This window comes from Gavia stellata, chromosome 3 (assembly GCF_030936135.1).
Source record: "Gavia stellata isolate bGavSte3 chromosome 3, bGavSte3.hap2, whole genome shotgun sequence".
Taxonomy (NCBI): domain Eukaryota; kingdom Metazoa; phylum Chordata; class Aves; order Gaviiformes; family Gaviidae; genus Gavia; species Gavia stellata.
The window spans coordinates 87,767,913-87,790,460 of NC_082596.1; the positions used below are offsets into that span (position 1 = coordinate 87,767,913).

Below are 22,548 nucleotides of genomic sequence, written 5' to 3' on the forward strand. Positions count from 1 at the left end.
TCTTGGGCATCTTCCAAGGTCTAAAGGCCTTAAACTTCCCAGCAAGACATGTCTGAGGTTTGAGTCCCATGGAACTGGAACTTTGCTAAGCACAGTTGATTTCACAGAGGATGAAGATGTGCATGAACATGAAACGCCCAGCACTCCTGTGCCTCAGTTCTCTCACAGAGGGAGGGACATCTGCAGAAGCATCACTGGAAGGAGTTCTTACGTCTCATCCTTCTCTCTGTTTCCTGATGCTTAACCAGCATTGTGTATCCTACTGTGTCAGTCAGCACTTCTGCCCAGTGTCAGACCAATATTGTTTGCCTATCCAGCTGACGACTTTTTTGTTGGACCTTTTGTCAGTTGTACCCATCAATGTCACTAATCTTAAAATGGCAAAGGATGTTAAGAACTTAATCAGTATTGGTTTCTATTGAACAATTCAAAGACATTTTCCATGTCAGTCAGTTCCTTCAACCATGCTAGGGTGGTGGTATCCATGCTGGACCTCACCCAGTTCCTCTAAATGTGGACCTGTGAAACCGACAATAGCCATCAAACTCTAAGAGGCCTCTCAGGATCTTCTCTTCCTTCCCTGTATCTTTGGGAATCCAAATACAATGTAATAGTGGGATTTAGGTGTGATGCTCCCCTTAGGACTTAGAGAAATCATGTAGCTATTGTTTCACAGATAGTTAAAAGGAGATGATTTACCAGTAACTGAACTTCAGAATGAATTGTCCACATAGATGTTTATTATCCAATCTCCTTTCCTTCTCCCTCAAAATTCCTGTTTATTCATTGAATGATGAACTTTGTTAATGTTTATTTCACAAAAATATTGTTTAAATTATCACAGAATTGATGTACAAAACTCTATCAGTCTGAACTTGTCACTGGAAAAGAGAAGTTAATCAAAGGGTGATCTGAAGATTTTCTGCCACCTTTGTAACCCAGCAAGGTAGATTTCTATATCTGCCAATGCTATGCAAGTTCCTGTTGGTTCCTATATCTCTCCCTCTGCCTGTTCAGAGGCATAGAAAACCTGAGATTTAATTAGCCTCACTACCCACTACGGTATCCAGCGCGGCTGGCCACCCAGCAGCCTCAGTGAGTCACAGGTCAGAAGCTGCCACTGTTCATCTCAGAATGTCCTCAGCACCAGAAGGTGATGCAGCAGGGGTTTTGCAGGAATAACCCTCTAGCATTTCAGGTGGGCAAACTCAGAGGCAGTGCAGCTGCTCTGCTGAATACCCATGGCAGCAATGCCTCCGTCATAGGCAAAGGTGGCAGTGGTACCCTTGAGGGGTATGGCTATTGCTGTGCAAAGGGACTCCTTCATGGGAAATACCCTGGGAATCAGTCTGGCTTATGACACCAGAAGAAGCAGCTCATCGTATCGCATATGGTTGTCACTCATTGGTTCTATTGTATAAAATGTAATCAAAAAGGCCCCACAAAAAATCTCAATGGATGTAAACAGATAAAAATGATACAGAGCAAAATGGACATTTCACTGTATTTTCCACTGTGAATACAAATTCCTCATCTGTGATGTGCTATTTACTGTGTTGTTTTCAGATGTAAGAATAAAAGAAGATCCATTTTCAAAAAAACAATTGTAATAGAAAAAATAGTTTCTGCAGCCCATTTGAGTGAACAAGCACACATAAGTACCAGTTAGGTATGTCAGGTGACAAACTTGCCAGCTAGTTTCAGTCATTTTAAGAACACTTGAAATTTTTAGCAACTTTGGGAAATTATTTGTTTTGCTGTATCAACTATGGGAATTTCTGTGAGCTGTAAATCCATGTAAGTCATCTTTAAAACATATATTGCTTTAAGTGGTATAGGGTTCTTGGGCTCACTATTGAAATAATGGGAAAGCATGGGAAAGTCTCATCCTCTTGCTGAAAACAAAGGCTAAAGCTCCTTCTCTTTGCTTTAGTGGCAATGACTCATGGGATGAGAAAACCTAGAGTGAGGGAAGGGGGGTGCCTTTTTTCTATGGTCTTCTGGAGTTTCCGCTCTTGCCAAAGTACCACAGTGGTACTATGACATAATGATACTGAGCACATATCTCTACCACAGTGTTCTGCGAGGTGACTTCTACAATACTTCTTTTACCTTTCTGTCACTCCTTTCTGAAAAAAAAAAAAAAAAAAAGATAAATAACAATACACAAATAAGATTATTTCTATGTGGAACATATAATTTCTAAATTAAATTTATATGTCTTCAAGGAAGAAGAATTCCTCACATCCTGTTTCCTTCATCCTGCCTTCACCAGTAGCCTCTCTGAAATCAAACTGGTACCCTTTGATGTATCCTGCACCAACTGTTAACATCTTAAAAACTTACTTAACTCCACTGACATATACCTTGCTTGTATCTGTCCTTGCTTGGCGACAGAATTATTTTCATTTTCCTGTCTCCTGCCATTCTACATCACTTCAGATATTCAGATTTCTGATGACAACTTACAAGATTGATAAAAGCTCTCGTCTTAGTCCAATCTACTGTATTTGCCACTGAAGATGAAGTTTGGGTATACAATTTCTATAAGTCAAGGAAGTTTTTCCTATATTCTTGTTTTGGTTTGTTTTTTTTCTCCCGCCCTCAGTCATTTCTCTTCAGGGACATGGTTGTTTTATTGTCCATTATTTTCCTCCTATCCCTTCTTAAGGCAGTGTCTTAAAGTTATTAAAATTGCATTGGAAGACTAATGTATTCCTGTGTACTTTCACTTCTACAGCAACACTGTTGAGAACATAAATTCCATAAGTCTTTTGCTTTCACCTCCAAAAGACACCAGAAGGAAATATGCATTCTTATGTTATCTAGCTATACACTGATGTCTTGTTACTACATCACATTCATGTACACTGCTGTCACATGGCTGCAGGTTATTTTGACTTTTTTGTCTCACTAAAGTTTTTTGCTTGCCACATAGTGTTGCAGACCTGACATACAGCTCATAGTCAGCTGTTCAGGTGCTTGTTTGGACCGCCCAATCCCCTGACACTGCCCTCCACCCCCCCCACCCAAAAAAAAAAAAAAAAAGGAGTTCAGTGTCTGAAAACTTGAGATGCATCTTTCAGACTGACAGAAGAATGTGTTAAAGGGATAAAATATATAATAGTAAAGGGATATTTTTGAGAAATAATCTGAAAGTCAACATAGTAGAGAGGAAAATATTACAGGAGTGTGTTCTTATGTCTGGGTGAAATGACCTTGTGTGTAGCTTCTTTATTATATTTTTGGTGGGACATGAGTGCCTCAGTAGTCCACATTACATTGCCAATGTGTATCGTAAGTTTTTTTCTGAAAAGGTCTGAAAAATAACTAAGTAATCTAGAGAAAACCTCAAAACATTGTTATTTTGAACATCTATATGTACTTGGTTTTCCCTAAAGTCGATATTAAAAATGGAAATGCTATGGATAGCATACATCCTATATTGTTGACATCTTTGATTCTTTTCAGACATTTGAGATTTTTTATTTTTCTTTTTTTAAACAAATGTGGATAAACCTTGCAATTCTTAGTTAAATCACATGTGATCTAGGCATATTTCTCTTATCCAGTGGTGTGAAAAAAAAAAGTGCATTGTTTAAAAGCTGATCCAGCAAATAGGTTTTAAACACAAATATATACTTGAAGATTGTCATTAACACTTTAGAAAATGTGCAAATGTATGCACTTCTTTGAAGGAAGAAAACACTAGCATCTTTAATAAAATATTAGTTGGGTTTTGTTTTTATTGCTTGGCTTGCTTTGATTTAAAAAGCAGCTATTAGTAACGTCTGATTTGCCTAATTGCCTCAAAACCCAAAATAAGATTAGAATGCAAAAGTCTCCCTTTCATTACTGATGTTTTCTTAATTATTCCAATATTTCAAAAGACATATTTTAAACTTGTTTTCATATCTACCAGAATAAACCTTTATGGTTCCTTAAATCCCCAGACATATATCTGTTAAATCCTCTCACTGGTCACCTGTTCATAGAAGGCGGCATGTGGGGGAGAGTTTCATAATGAAACTATGTTATTATGCCATATAGTAATACACATTCCAAGTCAGACTGCATTTATTTATAATTACTTTTTCAAAAGAATTTTTCTTTTTTCTACACTGCATTCCCATTACAGAGCACTCTCTCCATATTGTTCTTGCACAGTACATTTCAAGCACTAATCCAATATACGAAGATGCATTCAAAAATTAAGTATTGCACAATATGCAGTTTCCTTTGCTCAAAAAGATTGGACAGTTCCTTATGATTAACAAAGTACATAATTAAGTAGTGTTTTTATAAATACTAATTTATTTAATAAAAATACAAAAATATAAATATACATATATAAAAATATCATGATGAATCAACACACAGACATTCTTTAACTTAATAAATATGGCAGTAATATTAATATTTTTTGAAGTATATTTTTGAGATTATGTTACAATGCAGGTGCACACTGTCCCGGCTAGTAAGAAAGGTAATGCAAAGCAATTAAAAAAAATTAAGTTTCCATCTCATTATTAAAGGCACAAAAAGCCTTTTATTGTCTTTTCATTGTCAATGAAAACCTTTCATCAGAGGTTTCTAGGCAGAGAGGGTGAATTATAGATTTTTTAAAATCTAAATCATTCATATTCATTCACGTTGACTTATTGATTAAGCAGACCCTTACTAAGACAACACCTATTTTTTGTAATTTTTTTTTTCCCAAGTAAGAGAGAGTAGGCCACTTTACCTAGTAACATAGACATGAATTCCACTAACACTGACCAGGTCACAGGTTACTTTCTCAGTCTCGATCACTGTCCTCTCCACCATACATATCTGCTAATTTTTTAAACCGAGGTCCCCAGTCAGTGAGGTAATCATAGTCTTGGTTGCCCTCTGCAAGTGATTCCAGGGAGCTGAGTGAATTTGCTATGGAATCATTTCCTTCATAGGCGTATGTTGCTAGTGAATCATAAGGAGGGGCAGCTGGATCTAAATCATTTTCCTTTAACCTTCTATGAATAAAATCTTGGACATCAATATTTTCCCAAAGAGGTGCAGTCCGTCTTATCTGAAATATAGTTTCTGGGATAACATCTCTTCTCATCTTACTTTCCTCCCTCGCTTCTGGATTTCTCAGTGTGCCAATGTCAAAAGCCTGTGTGTCTTCTTCCCCACCTCCTTCATCATTGTAGGTCACAATGTTGTCCCTAACATCATCCTTTGAGATGATCAAGGGTTCTTTCTTTCTCTGTCTCTTGAGAGCCGTAAACAAGACAACTAATACTGAAAGGAAACAAAAGATGAATGAAGAAATGGGTAGTTAGAAATTAAATAAATGAGCAAATATTTCGCATTATTGTTGAACTGAGAAAGTTTTAAAGCTGGGATGGGATTTTTAGTAGGAAAATAGTGATAAAAACTACCTCCAAGTTGAAGCTAATAAGGAAAAATATTAGTGATTTTATAGCAGTCAAAAACTTACACATTTTTAAACCTATGGGAGGAACGATTAAAACATTATATACTTAAAATAGATATACAATTAAGCTGAAGCTGAAAGCAGACAATGTCTTAAAACATATCATCCTTTTAGCGTTTGATTTTGATTTTAGTTTTGTGAAGTACCGCCTTCCTGGCAGTCACTAAGGGTGATTTCATCAAATGTAGTTGAATTTTCTTGGCAAAAGTAATTCACACTCTTGAAAGCTAGTGATTTATGTATTCCTAAGTGCTTAATTCACTTTTGAAAATGGGATCTACAGGTCCTTCTGAAAATAAGAACCTGAAGACCTTCAGCTATCAATATTATTGACAAAACTATTTTTGGCTTCAGTGACTGCAAGAATTGAAATCCAATCTTTGCTACTAAAAGTTTCTTTTTAAAAACATGATGCCCCTAGTTTAAGAAATGTTAGTTGAATAACATTTCTTGTAAGGACTGACACTAAAATGAACCTCTACAGAGGGAGATGAAAAACTGAAGCTAAGATTTGTAAATACATTCTGGTGCCTAAATGGTATTGATTTCAGTAGTAACTCAATGCTTAAAGTCATTTAAAAATCTGACCCTAGCTCCAGTAGCTGGAGTAAATAGGAAAGGCCAGCAAGATCATCTGTCAAGGAGGCATAACAGTGATTGCCAAACCACACATTACAGCAGTGCTGAGCACTTTTGTTGAGCCTTAGGAGCAAAGTTTTTACTGTAAATGACTTGAGTACTGGTGAACAGTAGGGAAGATTGGAACAGCACTGGTTCCTGAGCGTGTTCTGTGTCTCATGTGCTATCACTACGGTCCTAAGGCACACTTTGATTTTTGTTTTTAGTTCAATGTTTCTGTACTAAAGCATTGCAGCTGATCAGAGTGATGTTTTCACAGTGAGCGAGTAAGGGTATGTGTTTCACGGTATACATTTCATGCTCTATGTTGGGGCATGAAGCGTGGTTTTGAAGAAGCAGAGCTTGTTTTGTTGACATGGTGAACTATGCAAGGTGGAGAGGCAGACCTGGCAGAGTTTGAACCATAATTGTCTGCTGGAAGAGGTGCTCTGCAAGTTCTGCTGCTCAGACTATGCCCGGGCAACATTCTGGGGAATCCAAGCTGGCTCATGCTGAAACCAGGCCAGCAGTGATGCTTGAACCTAAGCAGTATGGACAATCAGTTTGTCAGTGTTCAAGTACCCTCCCTTCCCTATGCCCAACAGTACAGATAGAGTTCCTACATATTGCCCCTCTCCTAACAACCTCTGTGGTCCTCTGAATATTTACTGGAGGTAGCTTGAATCCAGTCTAAAAACTGAAAAAAAGTGATCTCCTTAGAATTATATAAACTGACACCTGTAAGCTTGTCACTGCCCCCTTGGCAAGCTGTGTTTGCTAGGACAGTGGAAAGGGAAAGAGGTTTTCCCCAGAGTTTGATTGTAAAGTAGAGATGGTGGCACTTTTAAGGAGGCACTTCCCTGGTAGGCAAAACAGACAAGTTGTGGTTTTTACGTTCTTAAGACCAGGTTATGAGCTAGCATTTATTCTAGTTTCTTCATATATCACCTCACGTTTCTAATGCTTCTGCTTTCCAACTACCCATCTAACTTCTGTACTCACACTTTATTTAATCATCTGCTCTCACTACTGATACCAAAGACTTACAAAATTTAGTTAGCATACAAAGAAAAGACCCCTTTGTGCAAACTTTGTACAGATAAGTTAAGATATTGTGTCAGATGAACTGAAATATGCATTAGTTTTCCTGGAAAAGGGCTGGCTGTGGTGACTGTCAGTATTGGGTTGTGTTGATGTTGTTTACCTTGAGATAAACAGTATACTGAGATACAGCACCTTGGAGGAGCTTCTGGGTCTCCTGAGAGTGACTGATATACCACCTTGAGACTTGGTATTGTCTACATACCAAACAACAAAGTCAGTGAAATGCCCAAAATGGGTGTCCTAAGGCTGACCTACCTCATTATAATGTTAAAACCCACACCTCCTAGCTAGAAAAGCCCCCAACCCAAATAAGCCCCCTACTCTCTGGGCATGCGTAGTGAATTAAGAGAGAACTGTATCTTTAAGATGAAATAAGAAAGGTACTAAGCAATAGTTAGCTAAGGGGTGGGTCCAGTAGGCGTAACTAACTTTGTTAACTGTTTAAATACTTGTCATGATTTCAACCGGGTGTGCATGTTAGGAGGAGAAATCCCCCATGCACCCAGCGCTGCAATAAACCAATGTCGGCTTTCTAAACTATCATTTGGTTTGGAGAGTTTTCTTGGTTACGATTTTTGGTAACACTATCACTTGCCAGGAATGGAATGTTTCTCTTCTATGCTTTTAAGCTAAATATTTCCTGACTATAAAAATTACAAATCATTCATGATTAAATAGCTAGTGTAATTGATAATTTTGTAATCACTGAGAAACTTATCACTCAGCTTTAGGAGCATGATTTTAAAATCCTGGATCTAAATGAAGATCTGTTTATAACATAAAACATTACTCAAATGTGCATTAGAAACTGGTGTCTAAAACTGACCCTAGATTTTCGAATTTATTTATTCTAAATAGCATTGATAGTCTCATTCTTTTTGCACATTCTTCTGAATAGATATGATGACAAATAGCCCATGGTAGCTCGCCCTCCACTCCCCCAGCTCTTTTATCATCTTAGAAAACAGTTGGTAAAAAAAAAAGACCACATCAGGTATAAAATATTGTTCTGCAGGGTCATGTGAACAAGGGGTTGAAGAATATCAGGGGTCTAGAAGTGACCAGACCTTTGCCTAGTCAATTAAACAGCTCATCATGGGTACTTGCCTAGCAGGATAATGATGCAGAGGAGAATGGCAACCAGTGCCCCTGTGCTGAGGCCAGCAGGGAGGAGCAAGGCCTCAGCGTTGCAGGACTGCATGTTCCCACGGCTGTCACAGGTGCACACTCGAATGGTCAGCGTGCCAGTGCTGCTCTGGATCGGGTAGTCATTGTCAAATATTATAATTGGCAGGAGATAGGTACTCATCTTACTACGGCTGTATCCATTTCTTCTAGTCATAATTCCTGCTGTGTTATCTAGAATAGAAAAGCAGAATAAATAAATGTTGCTGGATGAAGATTTATGTGGTATGGGGGCAGGGAGGATGGTACTGGTTAGCAGTTACCTTTGTTGTCAACAACGGAGAAGTTTGGATGAACAGCAAATTCTGGCACCAACTCAAAGAAAAATTTGTGTCCTTGAGGAGGCTCATCTTTGTCAACTGCACTCACAGTCTGTATCAGCTATAAAGAAAACAGTATTTCATGCTATTTTAGAAATCTTGTATTTGAAATAAAGTCTCTACTTTTCATGTCCAGTAAAAATCCAATGAATCTCTGTCTGAAGACACAAACTGATGTCCTAAGCCAAATAATCCCCTCATAAACACAGGAGAGGTTACAGTAAGCAAATTGTTGTTTTATCATTTAAACACATAACGCAAGATAAAAAAGGGGCCAGTCCTCACTGCAACACAGCCGTGTGCTTTGATTTGTGCTCAGTATCTTTCAGCGATACAGAAACAATTGCCCTTCTGAATAAGCCATAAACCTCCTGTGGCATCATGTAGCAATGAGTAGTGTGTAAACCAGTTGTTAAGTAGGTCTAATTCCCAGTCCATCTCATCTGCTCCTAGTGATAAATTGGAGTACTGCACTGGCAGGATGCTTGGTTCTCCTGAGGTAATAAAAAGAGATGCTTTACTCCCTCCTAAATTGAAACCTCTGGCTGTGCAGCTTTATAGCTGCCCTAACAAGGCCACTCAAGCCCAGCTGGGAAGGAGCGATAATAGTGCCAGCATAGAGTCAGAGCAGAGTGTACTAAAAAAAGACAGGCTTCAGCAGTACCTCTGGATTGCACAGGCTTTCCTGTTACATCAAAACGTGTGTTAATATGTGAACTCATGTGTATATAGACACAGATACACACTAGCAATTTGACTCTTTCTCTACCTGTGTGCTGGTAGACTGATAGATAGAGGCTGAGAAAAACAGATGCAGAACTGATGAAGGAAAAGCTACCTGGGAATAGCTCTGGTTTGTGAAATGGCTTGCGATAGTTAACACCATGCCGGGTTGCATGAGTTGTAACTCCAGTGAGCCATATGAATGACTGCTATGTCCTTTGCACTCCCTAGTTGGTACCGTGCTGGAGAGTGACCCATACTCTACCTTGGCTTGCAAGGGCGTGTTTGAGTTCAATCAGAAGATGACAAAGCTTGGTAGCATGAGAATGGGAGTAATCTTCAGCTGAGGATGCTGCAACTCAGTACAGGCGAGTTCCTACAGCACCTAAACTTAAAGGTGGAAAGACCTCAGCAGTCAGACTTGTTTCTTTCAAACCCATGAGGGAGCCAGTGCCTGTCTTGAGGTTTACAAGTGTTTCCAGTGTGTAGGGTGTCCTGAAATCCCACAGATATCAAAGCCAGTTGTTATCAAAGACTTACTTCGTGGCTTGTTTTTCTGATATTTCCAGGGAAAGTACAGCATGACTTCTTCAAGAAAAACCGTAATTGACAAGTAACACTGATATGATTTTTAAGCTTTCAGCAATCAAGTAAGGAATGGCTTTTTCTTGTGTACTTTCTCTGAACATCGGCTTGAGTGGGTCTTGAAGATACAGTTAAATTTTGGAGGGTATTTAGAATCTCTTGGGATGAAACACTGTATTAGACAAACATAATTATAGGGCTACCAAAAATACTGAAGTGTTTTTCTTACTGTATCATTCAGAAACATGCTGCTGCTAGTGCTGTATTGCACAATGACTATTTGGACCATTTTTTCTAGTTAATTTTGAGATACTTTTATTGAAGGTAATAATATTAAGTTATTATAAAAACAAAATAGAGAAAGTCTGAATTTGGCTCATTCACTTCCTAGCAGCTCCTTCTAAAACAACCACAAGATTTTTTTTTACCATTTTCTTTTTATTTTTGAGCATATTGAGGAACTTGAAAGGTAATTTGTGAACATCAGCCTTGTACCAGAGGACGTGACTATGCTGAAGGCAGGATTATGCAGTTTTTCTAAGTGTGATTAGAATAATAACTACATATTAAGGTCTCTTCACTTTTAAAGCATTTGATGATCATTGGTCTTTAGATTTTAGTTTTTTTTAAAGTTTTAGCTGTTTCCCAAGATTAGCTAAAGCCCTGTTTATGGCAAAGTAGCCTGTTCAGTATGTTGCTGAATCTTTGATTATGCCAACGTTTTTCCAATGCCCCATTGCTTTTTTCTTTCCTATAATCTGCCTCTGAGAGTGGCATTACAGAGAGCAAGACCAGGATGGTGCTTAATTTTAGTTTTGCATTGTTTCATGCAAAAATGTAATATTGCTACAAAAAGAAAAAATCCTTCTGATAGGAATAACATACCAAATTGAAATGAGAAAATTTTCCTCTCATATTTTTACAAGTTTGAAAAGACAGAAAAAGTATAAAAGTATCAGAGGGAAGAGAGAGAATTAAAATAAGTGATTATATTTGTGCAATTACTTGCTGAAAAACTCAAGGAGAAAATATCCTGATATAATAGCTACCAGAAATTGCAGTTGAGTATCTTGAGGCTTTTTGAGATGTTATCAGTGGGATGTTTGTAGGATCTGGATTTGATTCCCTTCATGTGCAAATCACATGGAGGAGCACAATTGTGCCAGGCATAGAGGAACCTAATTACATTGAAAACTTATTGTTGAGGGTAAGGCTGAAGAAGAAAAAAACCCAACAAACTTATTACCTGCTCTAACTACTGGCTGCATAAATTGAGAACCAGATGTTTTTCAGGAAAGATGGGACAATAAAAGAACAATGAGAAAGGATGATTGCAGGTGTTTTTTTCCAAATGATGAATAGGTGAAAGGAAATTAGAAATGTTATCTAATGAAGGTTTCTTTCACTTATACAGCTGTAAATAAAAGAGAATGATGTTCATGATAATCACTACAGAAATGAAAGAGATGTGGCTATTTTTATCTTAAGTATCACAGTTATATGAAAAAATTTAGTACTGTTTCGTGTTAATTTTGTAATTTCATGTTGGAGGTGTATTCTTCTGTTTTGAAGCAGTTATGGACATTGAGTTATGATCACTCTTCAACAGGAGTTCAGAGAAAGATCTCTGACACTGTAAGATTTAGCAGGAAAGAGTTATTTCAAATTAATTTTACTTAAATATGTTTCAAGCGTATCAGGCTTCGAGAAGATAAAAAGCATTCCCATTTTTTCTTTCTTCCATAATTTCCGATGCGAATGAGTACAACTTGGAAAATGCAGCATTATTGTCATTATTTTGAGGGTTGTGTGTGCATGTGTATGTGCACTTCCATGTGTTTAAAGAAACCGTCTCATACTCTTGAGTGGATCTTAGAATCACAGAATCATAGAATTGTTTAGGTTGGAAAAGACCTTTAAGATCATCAAGTCCAACGGTTAACCTAACACTGCTAAGTCCACCACTATACCATATCCCTAAGCACCTCATCCAATACCCATCTTATTGGATAAATTCAAGTTTTTAGGGGTCACTTATCTTTGAGGGTACTGAAAATTTAAACTTAGGCATTGTCATAAAGTTTTCTCTTTTACACTCAGGACAAAGTGGTTGTAGCAGCTTGACAATGTAAGATGAGTTGTGAATGAGAAACTATTCCCACTGGAAAAATTTCTTGAAGAATTTCTTCCATGATGAAGCCAGAGATTCTATTAAAGGGTTTGGACCTATTTCCCACTGGCATAATTTTTTCAAATGTGGAAATGGTTCAATTATAATACTGTTTTGTAGGTTTTTTTTCTTCTGGATACTGTGTTTTTAAGGCCATAACTTACACCAAAGCCAAAATTTTGATTGTAGTTTATGTTCAGGCTATTTTATAACTATTCATACTCATCTCTGAAAAAGTGATTGGGGATGAACAGACTGCTTAGTAACAGATTCCTTACATATATCTAGTACATCCCCAGATGTAGGCTGCTCTCCAGTTTTCTTCAAGCTGTTTTAAAGACCGAAAGTGAGTAAAAGCTAGGTGGGGGCATTCTGCAATAACAAGGGTCCCTGTGCACTTCAGAGTATGCCCTTACTCTTCCTGAGGCTGCATTTTTGGACACGGAGAGCTGCACAAGTAGGAGACTTGGGTCATGGGCTCAGCCTTGGGACTGCCTCTAAAAGGAATATAAGGAACCACTAAAGCAAACGTTAAGCTAGTAGTGCATCTTTAAGACTATAGAAGCCAGCATCAGCTAGCCACTTCTTAGATGGGCTTTTCAGCCTGTGCTGACTTGGCATGTCATCCAAATAAATCAGTTGCACTTTGGCTCCAAGGTACCCACTTTAAAAATACAGCAACATGCTTCAGACAGATTCTTGAAAGGTTAATTGAAGAAAGCTGAACAAGATGAGGTCTATGCGTGAACAGATGTAATATATTTTGAGTTTAAAAATTTCTACTAATAAAATAAAATTTGAGACAAATAGAATGTCTGCTTCGTTTCAAAACAGCAACGTATCGGTGGTTGCTATCGTATTTTTAAACCTTTTTTTTCAAAATTCCTTTTCTTAAAATTCACTATAAATAAGACAGTGAAAAATAATGTCAATTTCACAGGAATTAAAAGATGGTCTGCTGTTGTAGACAGTACCTTTCTGAAGTTTTAAAACAATGTAATTGTCATATAGCATGAAAATTGTACTTCTAGTCTCAGAGAAGTAAGACCACTGGAGACAGACATTGTTAAGCTAGAGATACAGTAACAGCTGCTGAATTTTGTTGTTTCTTGTATGGGATTATAGATATGCAGAGGAGTAAGCCTTCAATCCACTTGAATCATTTGGGATTTCATTCTTGTTATATTATGCTCTTAGTTAAACCTGGATATTGTACAACAGAGAAATTTCTCAAATGTCATTTATCTACTTTCAGCTGCTTCTGAGATAAGACTTAAAATTATCACTAGACACTTGAGAAAGGAATGTTTTGGACATTTTGCTGTTTGTTTTTGTCTGACCAGAATTTGTATAGGAGAAAACAGAACAAAGCCTGGATCTTGGAACGCTAGCTTTGTCGTTCTTGAAATTTATTAAACTTGTTTCATGCTGCAAATATTTCTCAAGGAATCTGGAAAGATCTCACCACTTTGTCTCCAATAAACTATGAAAAAACATATTGTGAGAGAGACTGTGCTTTTGACAATCATCAGAACGTAGCAGTGTGCAGATGCTATCGGGGAATGGTGGAAAAGCAACTTCGTGTTTCTCCTGTCCTTTCTTTCTCTTGCCCCTTTTCTTGACTGTACGATCTCATAGGACCAATCACTAACTAATCTTGAATGTATTAATGACCAGCACAGTGTAAGTGAGTAGGATGAAGATTTTGTAGAAGATTTTGAAGTGGCTGCATTTCTCTAGGACTGAAGTAATAATGTAGTTCAAATGTCCCACTTAGAAGCATTTCAAAATCAATCCACCTGTCAGTGGATGCCCATCTTGTCATTTTGTGTTTGAGTGATCACGCATGTTCAGGCACAGTTCTAGCCTATACACCGGTATGGTGCTAGCTGCAGAAAGCAACTTCCATCACATGTGTGTAAGCTTGAATAGACCTTTGATCTTGATGCTTTATGTCTTAAGAAATATTCTAAGATGCCTGCCACTTAACAAAGCTTCATGTTTGGTAATGCAAAGCAGTTTGGTTTTCAAGTCTTGGCTCTGTTCCACAAATGTCTTAGCAGCTTTAAAGCAGGACTGAATGCTTATCAGAAGTTGGAAAATTCTCCCCTGAACTCCAATTCTTACTTCAAAAGACAGGCTGTTAGCATGGGTCTTTCACTAAATTGAGTCAATAGGTGTCTACCTAGAGAAGATAGCTACAACATATAAACAACTTATGACTGATAATTAGCAATGGCCACATGAAAAATGTGATCTCCGTCTGCTCCATCTGAAAAAGGGAGGGGGGTATGAAAAGAAAAATCTGACAGCTTTCTGAAAGAGGAAGCAAACTCTTTCTGTCTTCTCATGTCTGAGAGCCCTGAATGGCAGGAAAGAATATAGCATCAGTGCAAAAAAAGCAATCCAGGTTACTTTCTTAAATATTATTATTGATGGGTGTTGAACTTAGCTAAATTGTTACTAGCAAATTGTTCAGTTAAATCAGTCTCCTTTTCAAGTAAATCTTCCTGGTTTCCATGGAGAGGACTCATCCTCTAATCCAGCTAAAAAGACCCAATTAATTCCCGTGACAAGGGCATGAGAGATCTTGTACCAGAGCCTTCCCCACAACAGTCCCTGGGGCTCTAGCAGGCCATCCAAGTATAGGGATTTCTAAATTGTGCGAGAGGAAGGCTTTGTCATACTTTTCTTTAGCCTGTGTATTAGCCAGTGGAACGGGACTTGCATGGTGACAAATCTGTTCCACCCTAATGAACATAGTTGTTTATGCACCTCTAGTGATAATGTTTCTCCCCAATTATACCATTGTTTGGAGTCAAAAGAGTGGCAGGGGAGGAGGAGAGACTGTAGGATTTTCTTTCCTGTGACCCTCCTAAGGCTATCTGAAAAACACAACAAATGCAGCCTCTAATATCTGCTGATGTTGAGAATGAGTAATGTCACTTGGCAGCAGAGAAAAATATTTGGTCATTCTGACTGCTTCCTGATGCAACTGAGATTCAGAAAGCGGTATGATTAATAGCTGGGCCTGATTAAAAAAAAAAAAAAATTAACTAAATATATCTATCTTCTCAGTCTGGCTCTCCTGCTATGGGCAACAGATGTAGAAGCACTGCTGTGATGTGTCAAGAAGCAATAATGGTTCTAATAAGACAGCTGCTTTAGGTGATCTCTAAAATAAGGTGGAGTAGTACTAAATGAAGAGAACATGATTCTATATCTTTATTGTATTACAGAAGGACTGCTAAACATGAGCAACACAGGCTATCTGGAACTTTGCATCCTTGGCCAAAATATGCAAGTGTGTATCTCTATATTCATTACTGTTTTTAGGCACCAAAATAAAAGTAGTCTAATGTACTGAAGGGAATTTTTTTTCTGAAATACTAAGTCAACTATATGTAAATGTCCAGATATGAACTCAGATGCCTGTCTTGAGAAACCCAATTGTTAACAAATAGAATGGTCTGGATCTCTCATTCTTCTGCAGCTATATTTGATGCACATTGTCTTTCCGGTATTTTTGTGGATTTTTCCAATTAGGGAAAATAATTCCTGGAATTACATTGGTATGCTAGATAGAAGGGAGGTCTGGATAACAGTATGACTATCTAATGGGCCCCTGTCATCTCTGTTGTTAGAAAAACACAGAATTTACCAGAAAGGTAAATGAAATTTTATACATTAATGGATATTTCATCAAGTAAGCTAGACTAGATGGAAATTGGGTTAAGGAAACTGACAAACAGCATGCCTGGATTGAACTTGGTTCAAATATATGACAAAACTTGTGTTTGCTGGTTGATAAAATTGCACATGATTAATTTCAATTAAGTCTTCATTTGTAAGCTTTGGAACCTTTCTTTGTGTTATTCAATTAAAGTACAGGACTCACTTTGTTACCAGTCATTATACTGAGATTTTAAGATTTATTTGTCTCAGTTTCATCTTGTGCAAACAGATTTTATTGCATAGACATAATTTAGGTCATATGCTAGCTGTTTGAAATTAATGGCTAGAATCATTCCACCTTACAAATCATAAAACAAAACTATGAGGGTACAGTGACCAGAAGTTTAGGGAATTTTTCCTCATTCTATAGGGCTTGAACTGTATTCTTGTGTGACAATTTATGTCATTGGTTAAGACGCAATGTTCTGATCATAAACCTCAGTTGTTTTGAAAGGTGCTCCTTGTTAATTTTTCTGATATTGTAATTCCTTCCACTGTTTTCATTTAATTCATCACTGCTTTTGATATGTGTATTCCCCTATTTATGTCATTTCTTGAAAAAGAATTAAGATAATGGTCAAGTACCCCTTCAAAGGCAAGTGATTTCACTCAAAGTATCCTCTGTCTTTCTAACCCACTTATCTAAATTCCAGTATTAGGTGCAATGAATGAGAAATAAGTAGAATTGAATGCAAACTCCAGCAATCCCTGTATCCTCTTTTTCTCCCTTTTTTGGTCGCTTCTGTTTTTTTTTCATCTGTTAAACCATTCATAAAACATTATTTGAATTGCAACTGGAAAACTGCATGTTCTTGCTCTGTCTAGAGTTCTGCAGGACCTGAAATTCTAGACTCATCTCAGGCACCATCTATGCTACTTTCAGTGCAGCCCCAATGGCTATGTTAAATACAACACTGGGCAGCAACCAAGGTAAAACATGAGCATGCTTCCTGATGTGTATCCATATCCTCCAGCCCTGTAAAGCTTTTGAGCGTTGTATGGTCACTGTGTTCTAAGGACAAACAAAATATCCTACATTCTGAGCCTTTCCACACACTTTCCCTGAAGTCAGCCAGCTTTGGTTGGATGATGTCAGCATAAAACTAGTGAGGCACAAGGGCAGACCTAAGCTGAGTTTAGGGCTCCATCCTGGCCTCACTCCACTAGAGTAGGAACTCGCTCAGGTTTGTGCTAGGGAAAATAATGATCTCAAGCTTTTTCTTCCACTCAAAAATGCGTCGGTCTAGGGAAGAGGCTCATGCATGGACTTAGGCCCATGCTTGAAAGATAATCTCAAGGTACCAAATCTGCTACTAAATCCAGTTCGTTGGTAAATACTTTCAGAATTAAAAATCAGCAGAACATACATCTTTCTTCAGAGGATTTAAAACTGAAAGGCTGACTGGCATGAGCATAAATGTTAGTTGTAGCAGCAGTGATATTAAAAGATTTCTGTAATATCCTGGCTCTGAGTTCTGTTGGTCTGCCTCCTTTCTCAGTTTCCCACTTCATTTTCTCTACAAATCTTGTTATTGTCTTTTTAGATGACTACAGAATTGCTGAGATAGTTTAGAAAGGGATATACATGAGCTTTGACCAAATTCAACTCAATTCCAAATTAAACTTACAAAGGAAACAGTTGCATTGTCTTTTATTATTATAAAAGTTTATTTTTCACATCTCCTTTACTGAAGCATAATAAAAGATTTTCCTGCTTTGTGTACTTCAAGGTGTGGCTACATTAACTAAGGCTTTAAAAAAATCCAGAAAGAAATGGAATTATCAAACAGTATAAAGAGTTTTGTAGCATTATGCGTAACTAGTTATGAAAAGCATTTTATGATATTAGGAATGAAAAAACACCTTAAACTACAGTTTTGACTTATATGCTATGGTTTTATACTAAGATAAAATCCTGCATCTTTTATCTCCTCAAACCTTTTTTGAATCAACAGGTAGTTTCTGTAGAATGTAGGGAATAGAAAGGCTGGGTTGGTTTGCAGTTGTTCAAATTAAGATACCCTGAAGTTTTCATAATGGTATTCCAGGATAGTCTCATTACAAGTTCTTCAGTAACATAAGTATTGGTTTACCTGTCCTGCTCTTGCATTTTCACAAACAAATGTTTCATAGTATTTGGCAAATTCTGGTGCATGATCATTTATGTCTAAAATCCGGATGAAGACAGGTATCTGGCTACTTTGTTTAGGATTATCTGAAACAAGAAAATTATTTATATTACAATGCAAAGATTTACAGTCTATGAAAAGACCTGAAATTATCTAATATATTTTTTCTAATACATATTAGAAATGTTCATTTATCTTTATTATATTAAAACAATTATATTTAATTTTCTACTGGCATACATTCCATATGCATAAAAGCCCTATTTGTATTTGAAACAAAATGTTCTATTATAGAATATGTCTTTTGAAATAATACAAAGTGTACTTAAATTGATTTGCATTACAAATAGGCCACTGAGTTATTATTGACTTGTATTCCATACATCAGTGCAGTAAATGATTCATTGCAAAAGCTGTTTCCTGAGGTCGAGCTGTCAGGAACATTCACTTGTTCAAAGCAGTAAAGCAGTTAAACAGTGTCAGTCAACAACAACAACATACACCAAAAAAAAAAAAACCCAAACCAAAACCAACCCAAAGTTGTCCTTTCTCCCCAAAATGTAAAAACCCAAACAAATAAAAGCATGTATGCAGATGTTATCATCAACTGGTCTTCACAAACTTGACCTCTAAGGTCAGCCTATTGCTGGAGATGAATCTTGCAGTACAGATATTTAAAATGGAGACCATATTTGACCAAACATTGAAAAAGTATTTATGAGGAAAAGGTATCAGTCTTTCTGAAAATGGGGATATAATTCATCTCTCCATACTACCTGACTCTGAGACTGTTAAGCACATAGACACCTGGGGAATCTATAGGGAGAATGAAGGAAAGGAGAAAAGTTATTCCCTAAAATTAGTGTTTCTATTTCCCCTCTGATGACTGTTATCAGTTGGCTGGAAAGAAAAGGCAGGAAAGAGACATCAAGATCTAAAAGGGTCCAACAGAATAATAAAGAATTGAGGTGAAAGACTTAGGGCCAGGGTTTACTTCAGACATGGAGAGGAAAGAATTTTCTCTAGTCTTGGCTTCAAATGAAGCCATTTCTTGAGATAAGTTAAAGCAGTTGAGGTAAAGCATAATTTCTTCCCCTGTTTACAGTGGTCATTCTGACAACGTGTTATTTGTCCATCATGGACATATTTTTTTCCAAGGATTTTCCCAAAGATTTAGCTTAGGAAAAAGCCAATGCATCACACCTGCACGAAATTATTTGCTGGGAATTCTCAGGGAAACAGTTAACTTGTCTAATATTTATTATACATGGTTTTGGTGAGCCTGAGAATTCCAATTTATCTTTTCACAAGTGGGCAAAGATAAATCTAAAGTAGTAAATTGAACTTTTAGATGTGCATTTGAAGATTCTGTCTATTGATAATATCTGAATAAGGGGAAAACTAATGAAACAAGATAAACCATAGATACTGTAGAATTTCAGTCTTTTCTCAGTTCGAATATTCTTCTGAGATAAATAATATCCAACTTACTGATTTCAGTTGCTATGACAGTGATGTTGTGCCAGGGAGTTTCTTCCCGGTCAAGTGGCTTTGAGATGAACAAGGATCCATTTCCTGAATAGATGTTGAATATTCTGTCAAGATCAGTGTGTCGATCCACAGAATATCTGTCAAGATACAGTACAACTGAGCATCACTATCTCCTATTACAGTCTCTAGTTTAGCTCACAGCCAGCTCTAAATTTTTTCTAATTTTAACTGCGGTTAATCAAGAATGTTTTCTTTACAATTAACCTAAGCTTTCCTGTAGCTGCCTGAGGAGTGCAGCATGTTACAAATACTGAGAAACAATTTATTAAGACTAGTGAGTGGAATGAAGAGAAAACTATTTATGTGGGCAGTTTGTTAGATTGATATTTCAAATTACATGTTAGCTTATAAAGTGAATGCTGAAATAACAACTGAAAGTCAACATTCTTAGATAATATTTTTACAAATTAATTGTTTCTTGGAGAACTCAGTTATCAAAGGACATATTGCAGATATAATTAAGTATCCATTTACAACAAAATACTTTTGAGATGTCACAAGGACCATCAAAATCACCAGAAAAATCTTTGGATTAGTTGTTATTTAAGATGAAAATTCTTATTTTATGACACTTGCTTTTGCTTTGTTCCTTCCCAGCAAGGAAAAACTTATTTTACAGGTGTTTTTTCATTAGTCTAGTAGTTACCAGTCATATCAGGTTAAATTGAGATTTTATACATAGATAACTTAAAAATGTTTTATTTTCTTCCTCCTCTCACACCTCCTACCCCAAACTGTACTGCTGCAGGACATAACAGGCTTGTTCAGAAATGCAGAAGTCAGGTTTCCTCATCAGTTGCATGGTAAATACACAAATTTCTGTGCTGTGTTTGTCACTGCAGATTATAACAGCAGATGGCTAACAATTACAGCAATTTCACACCACTGAACTCTTCCCTCTAATTGTTACAACTTTCTCGCAATCATTTCTTATTTAATATAATGTGGTCATTATATAGTTAAGCTATGGAACATGGTAGACAGTGTTATGTCTAGGGGATTATGAAGGTGTAGAAGGCTGACTGCTATCAACCAACAGGGAGCGTAGAAATACATCATTTTGAGTAATTTACATGTTTGCCATTGGAAACATGGTATAAAAGCATAATCTTATGAACAGCTTGGTGAAAGCACTAAAACATGATGCCAGTTAAATGCTGACCTCTCCTTTCTTTTTACCTGATGTCTATAGGCTGTCCTTCAGAAGCAAACCCTGCACTATTAACTGTGTTTGCCTTCACAAGCTCCCATAGATATTTCTCTGCTTGACACTTTTCAGTAGTCCCTATGGGCTTCATTACTCAAGTGGCCCCCCATTACATTGCACTCTCATCACACTTTGTGTACAAGACTTGGCCCACATCTAAAGCATTTTATATTGTGTAATGGCTTACTTTATTGCATTCTTTGTTATATCTGGATCTTGGGCTACAACCTGCCCAATAACACTTTCTTCCTTGGCATCTTCATCTACCTCTACTAAATACCAGGGTCTGCTGAACACTGGAGGTTCATCTATGTCTTCCACAGAAATTTTGACCAAAGCTGTGTCCTTGAATGGCCCCAGCTGAAGAAAACGAGGATCAGGATGAGTGTTGGTTGCTTCCACTCTTAAGGTGTATAACATCTTGTTTTCAAAATCCAGATGCTGGGGAACAAATAATAATAATAATAATAAAGAAAATTGTGTCACTTTACAAGAAATGTGAGTCAGTTTTATAATGCTGAATTAGAAGTGTAAGTATTTTTAGCAGGAAAAGCTCTGAAATTTAATGCTTCTTGGAGAAGATGGAATATATTAGTGCTTGTTCTAGGTATAAGAAAAATAAGGAGTATTATAGGGCAGCAAGGCAATTATGATCCTTCTGCCTACTACTTGTTCAGATTCCTGTAAAACCAGGGGAGGTCAATCTGTAGAAAAATAGAAAGAGAGAAAGAAACAGGAAAGTTGGACTCAATCCACAAGTAGGAATTGCTAAAGGTCTTATTTGTCTCATCTCATTTGCAGGAACAAGAACAATTATCCCAGCTCTTAAATGCTCTCTGTCCTATTTCATTTTTCCTTACTCCTCCCCTGTTACCATCTACCCTTGCCTATTTTGCATCAGGAGCAACCCAGACCTGTCCCTCACCTCCATATTCCAGAGTGAAAAGAAAAACTATGAAGTCTGGTTTCCAGTCTATGTGATATTTATATTATGCATATCCATATATACATACGCATTTATACATTCATATGTGCACACATATACATGCATGCACATACGTAATTATATGTGTTTCCAAATATAAGTGTATAGATCTATATTTTATATATATGTATATATAAATTAATTGTTACTGCTATGTTCAGTAAGAATAAAAAAATAATGTTCAGAGTTTAACAGGCTGAATATTAAAATGCAGCCAATAAATCTGTCAGAGAAGGTATTTTGCATTAAATTTCTGCCCACATCTTTGCTCCTTGGACTTCCATTGACATAATATGTAACAACTTCAGTTTCACCAAGGTTGGACTTAAACCAAGACAGATTTTAGGTACTGGAGATACCTGACTGTTGGACAGATTAGAGAGGGACAGTTTAGCCATGGAAGTGTAAGTTCATCAAACTTCAGGTAAACCTCCAACCCTTGTGAGTCTTACTTCACCCCACTGTGAACTGAACCCCTCCAGGTTTTCACAGCCCTAATTCAAAAGTACTGTGTGTGAGAGTATATATATTGAACAGACAGCAGCCACTGAAATATTGCTTTATGTGAAGTGACATGCCAGTAAATTTCCCTCGAGACTTGAAAATAACAGTTATCTGCTGAAGAAAGAGAAGAACAAAACTAATACAACAACTCTGCGGCAACGTGACCCCTTGTGAGATCTACCCTCCCTTCCCCTGGAAAAAGAAAAATAACCATAACACCTGGAGAGCTAAGTACATATAAAAGAGAGGGAGA

General features: G+C 37.1%; 1 protein-coding gene across 2 annotated transcripts in view; it reads right to left on the minus strand.

The window, feature by feature from the left end:
* Positions 1-4,798: 4,798 nt before the first annotated feature.
* The window catches only part of LOC104253096 (cadherin-9), a 71,862-nt gene continuing 54,112 nt past the window's right edge, over positions 4,799-22,548 (minus strand). For both annotated transcript variants that reach the window (XM_059815583.1, XM_059815584.1), the window contains 6 exons: positions 20,994-21,247; positions 19,540-19,676; positions 18,013-18,134; positions 8,650-8,767; positions 8,309-8,560; positions 4,799-5,283 (listed from right to left, as the gene is read on the minus strand). In XM_059815583.1, coding sequence (XP_059671566.1) covers positions 4,799-5,283; positions 8,309-8,560; positions 8,650-8,767; positions 18,013-18,134; positions 19,540-19,676; positions 20,994-21,247 — 1,368 coding nt within the window. The remainder of the gene's footprint in view (positions 5,284-8,308; positions 8,561-8,649; positions 8,768-18,012; positions 18,135-19,539; positions 19,677-20,993; positions 21,248-22,548) is intronic.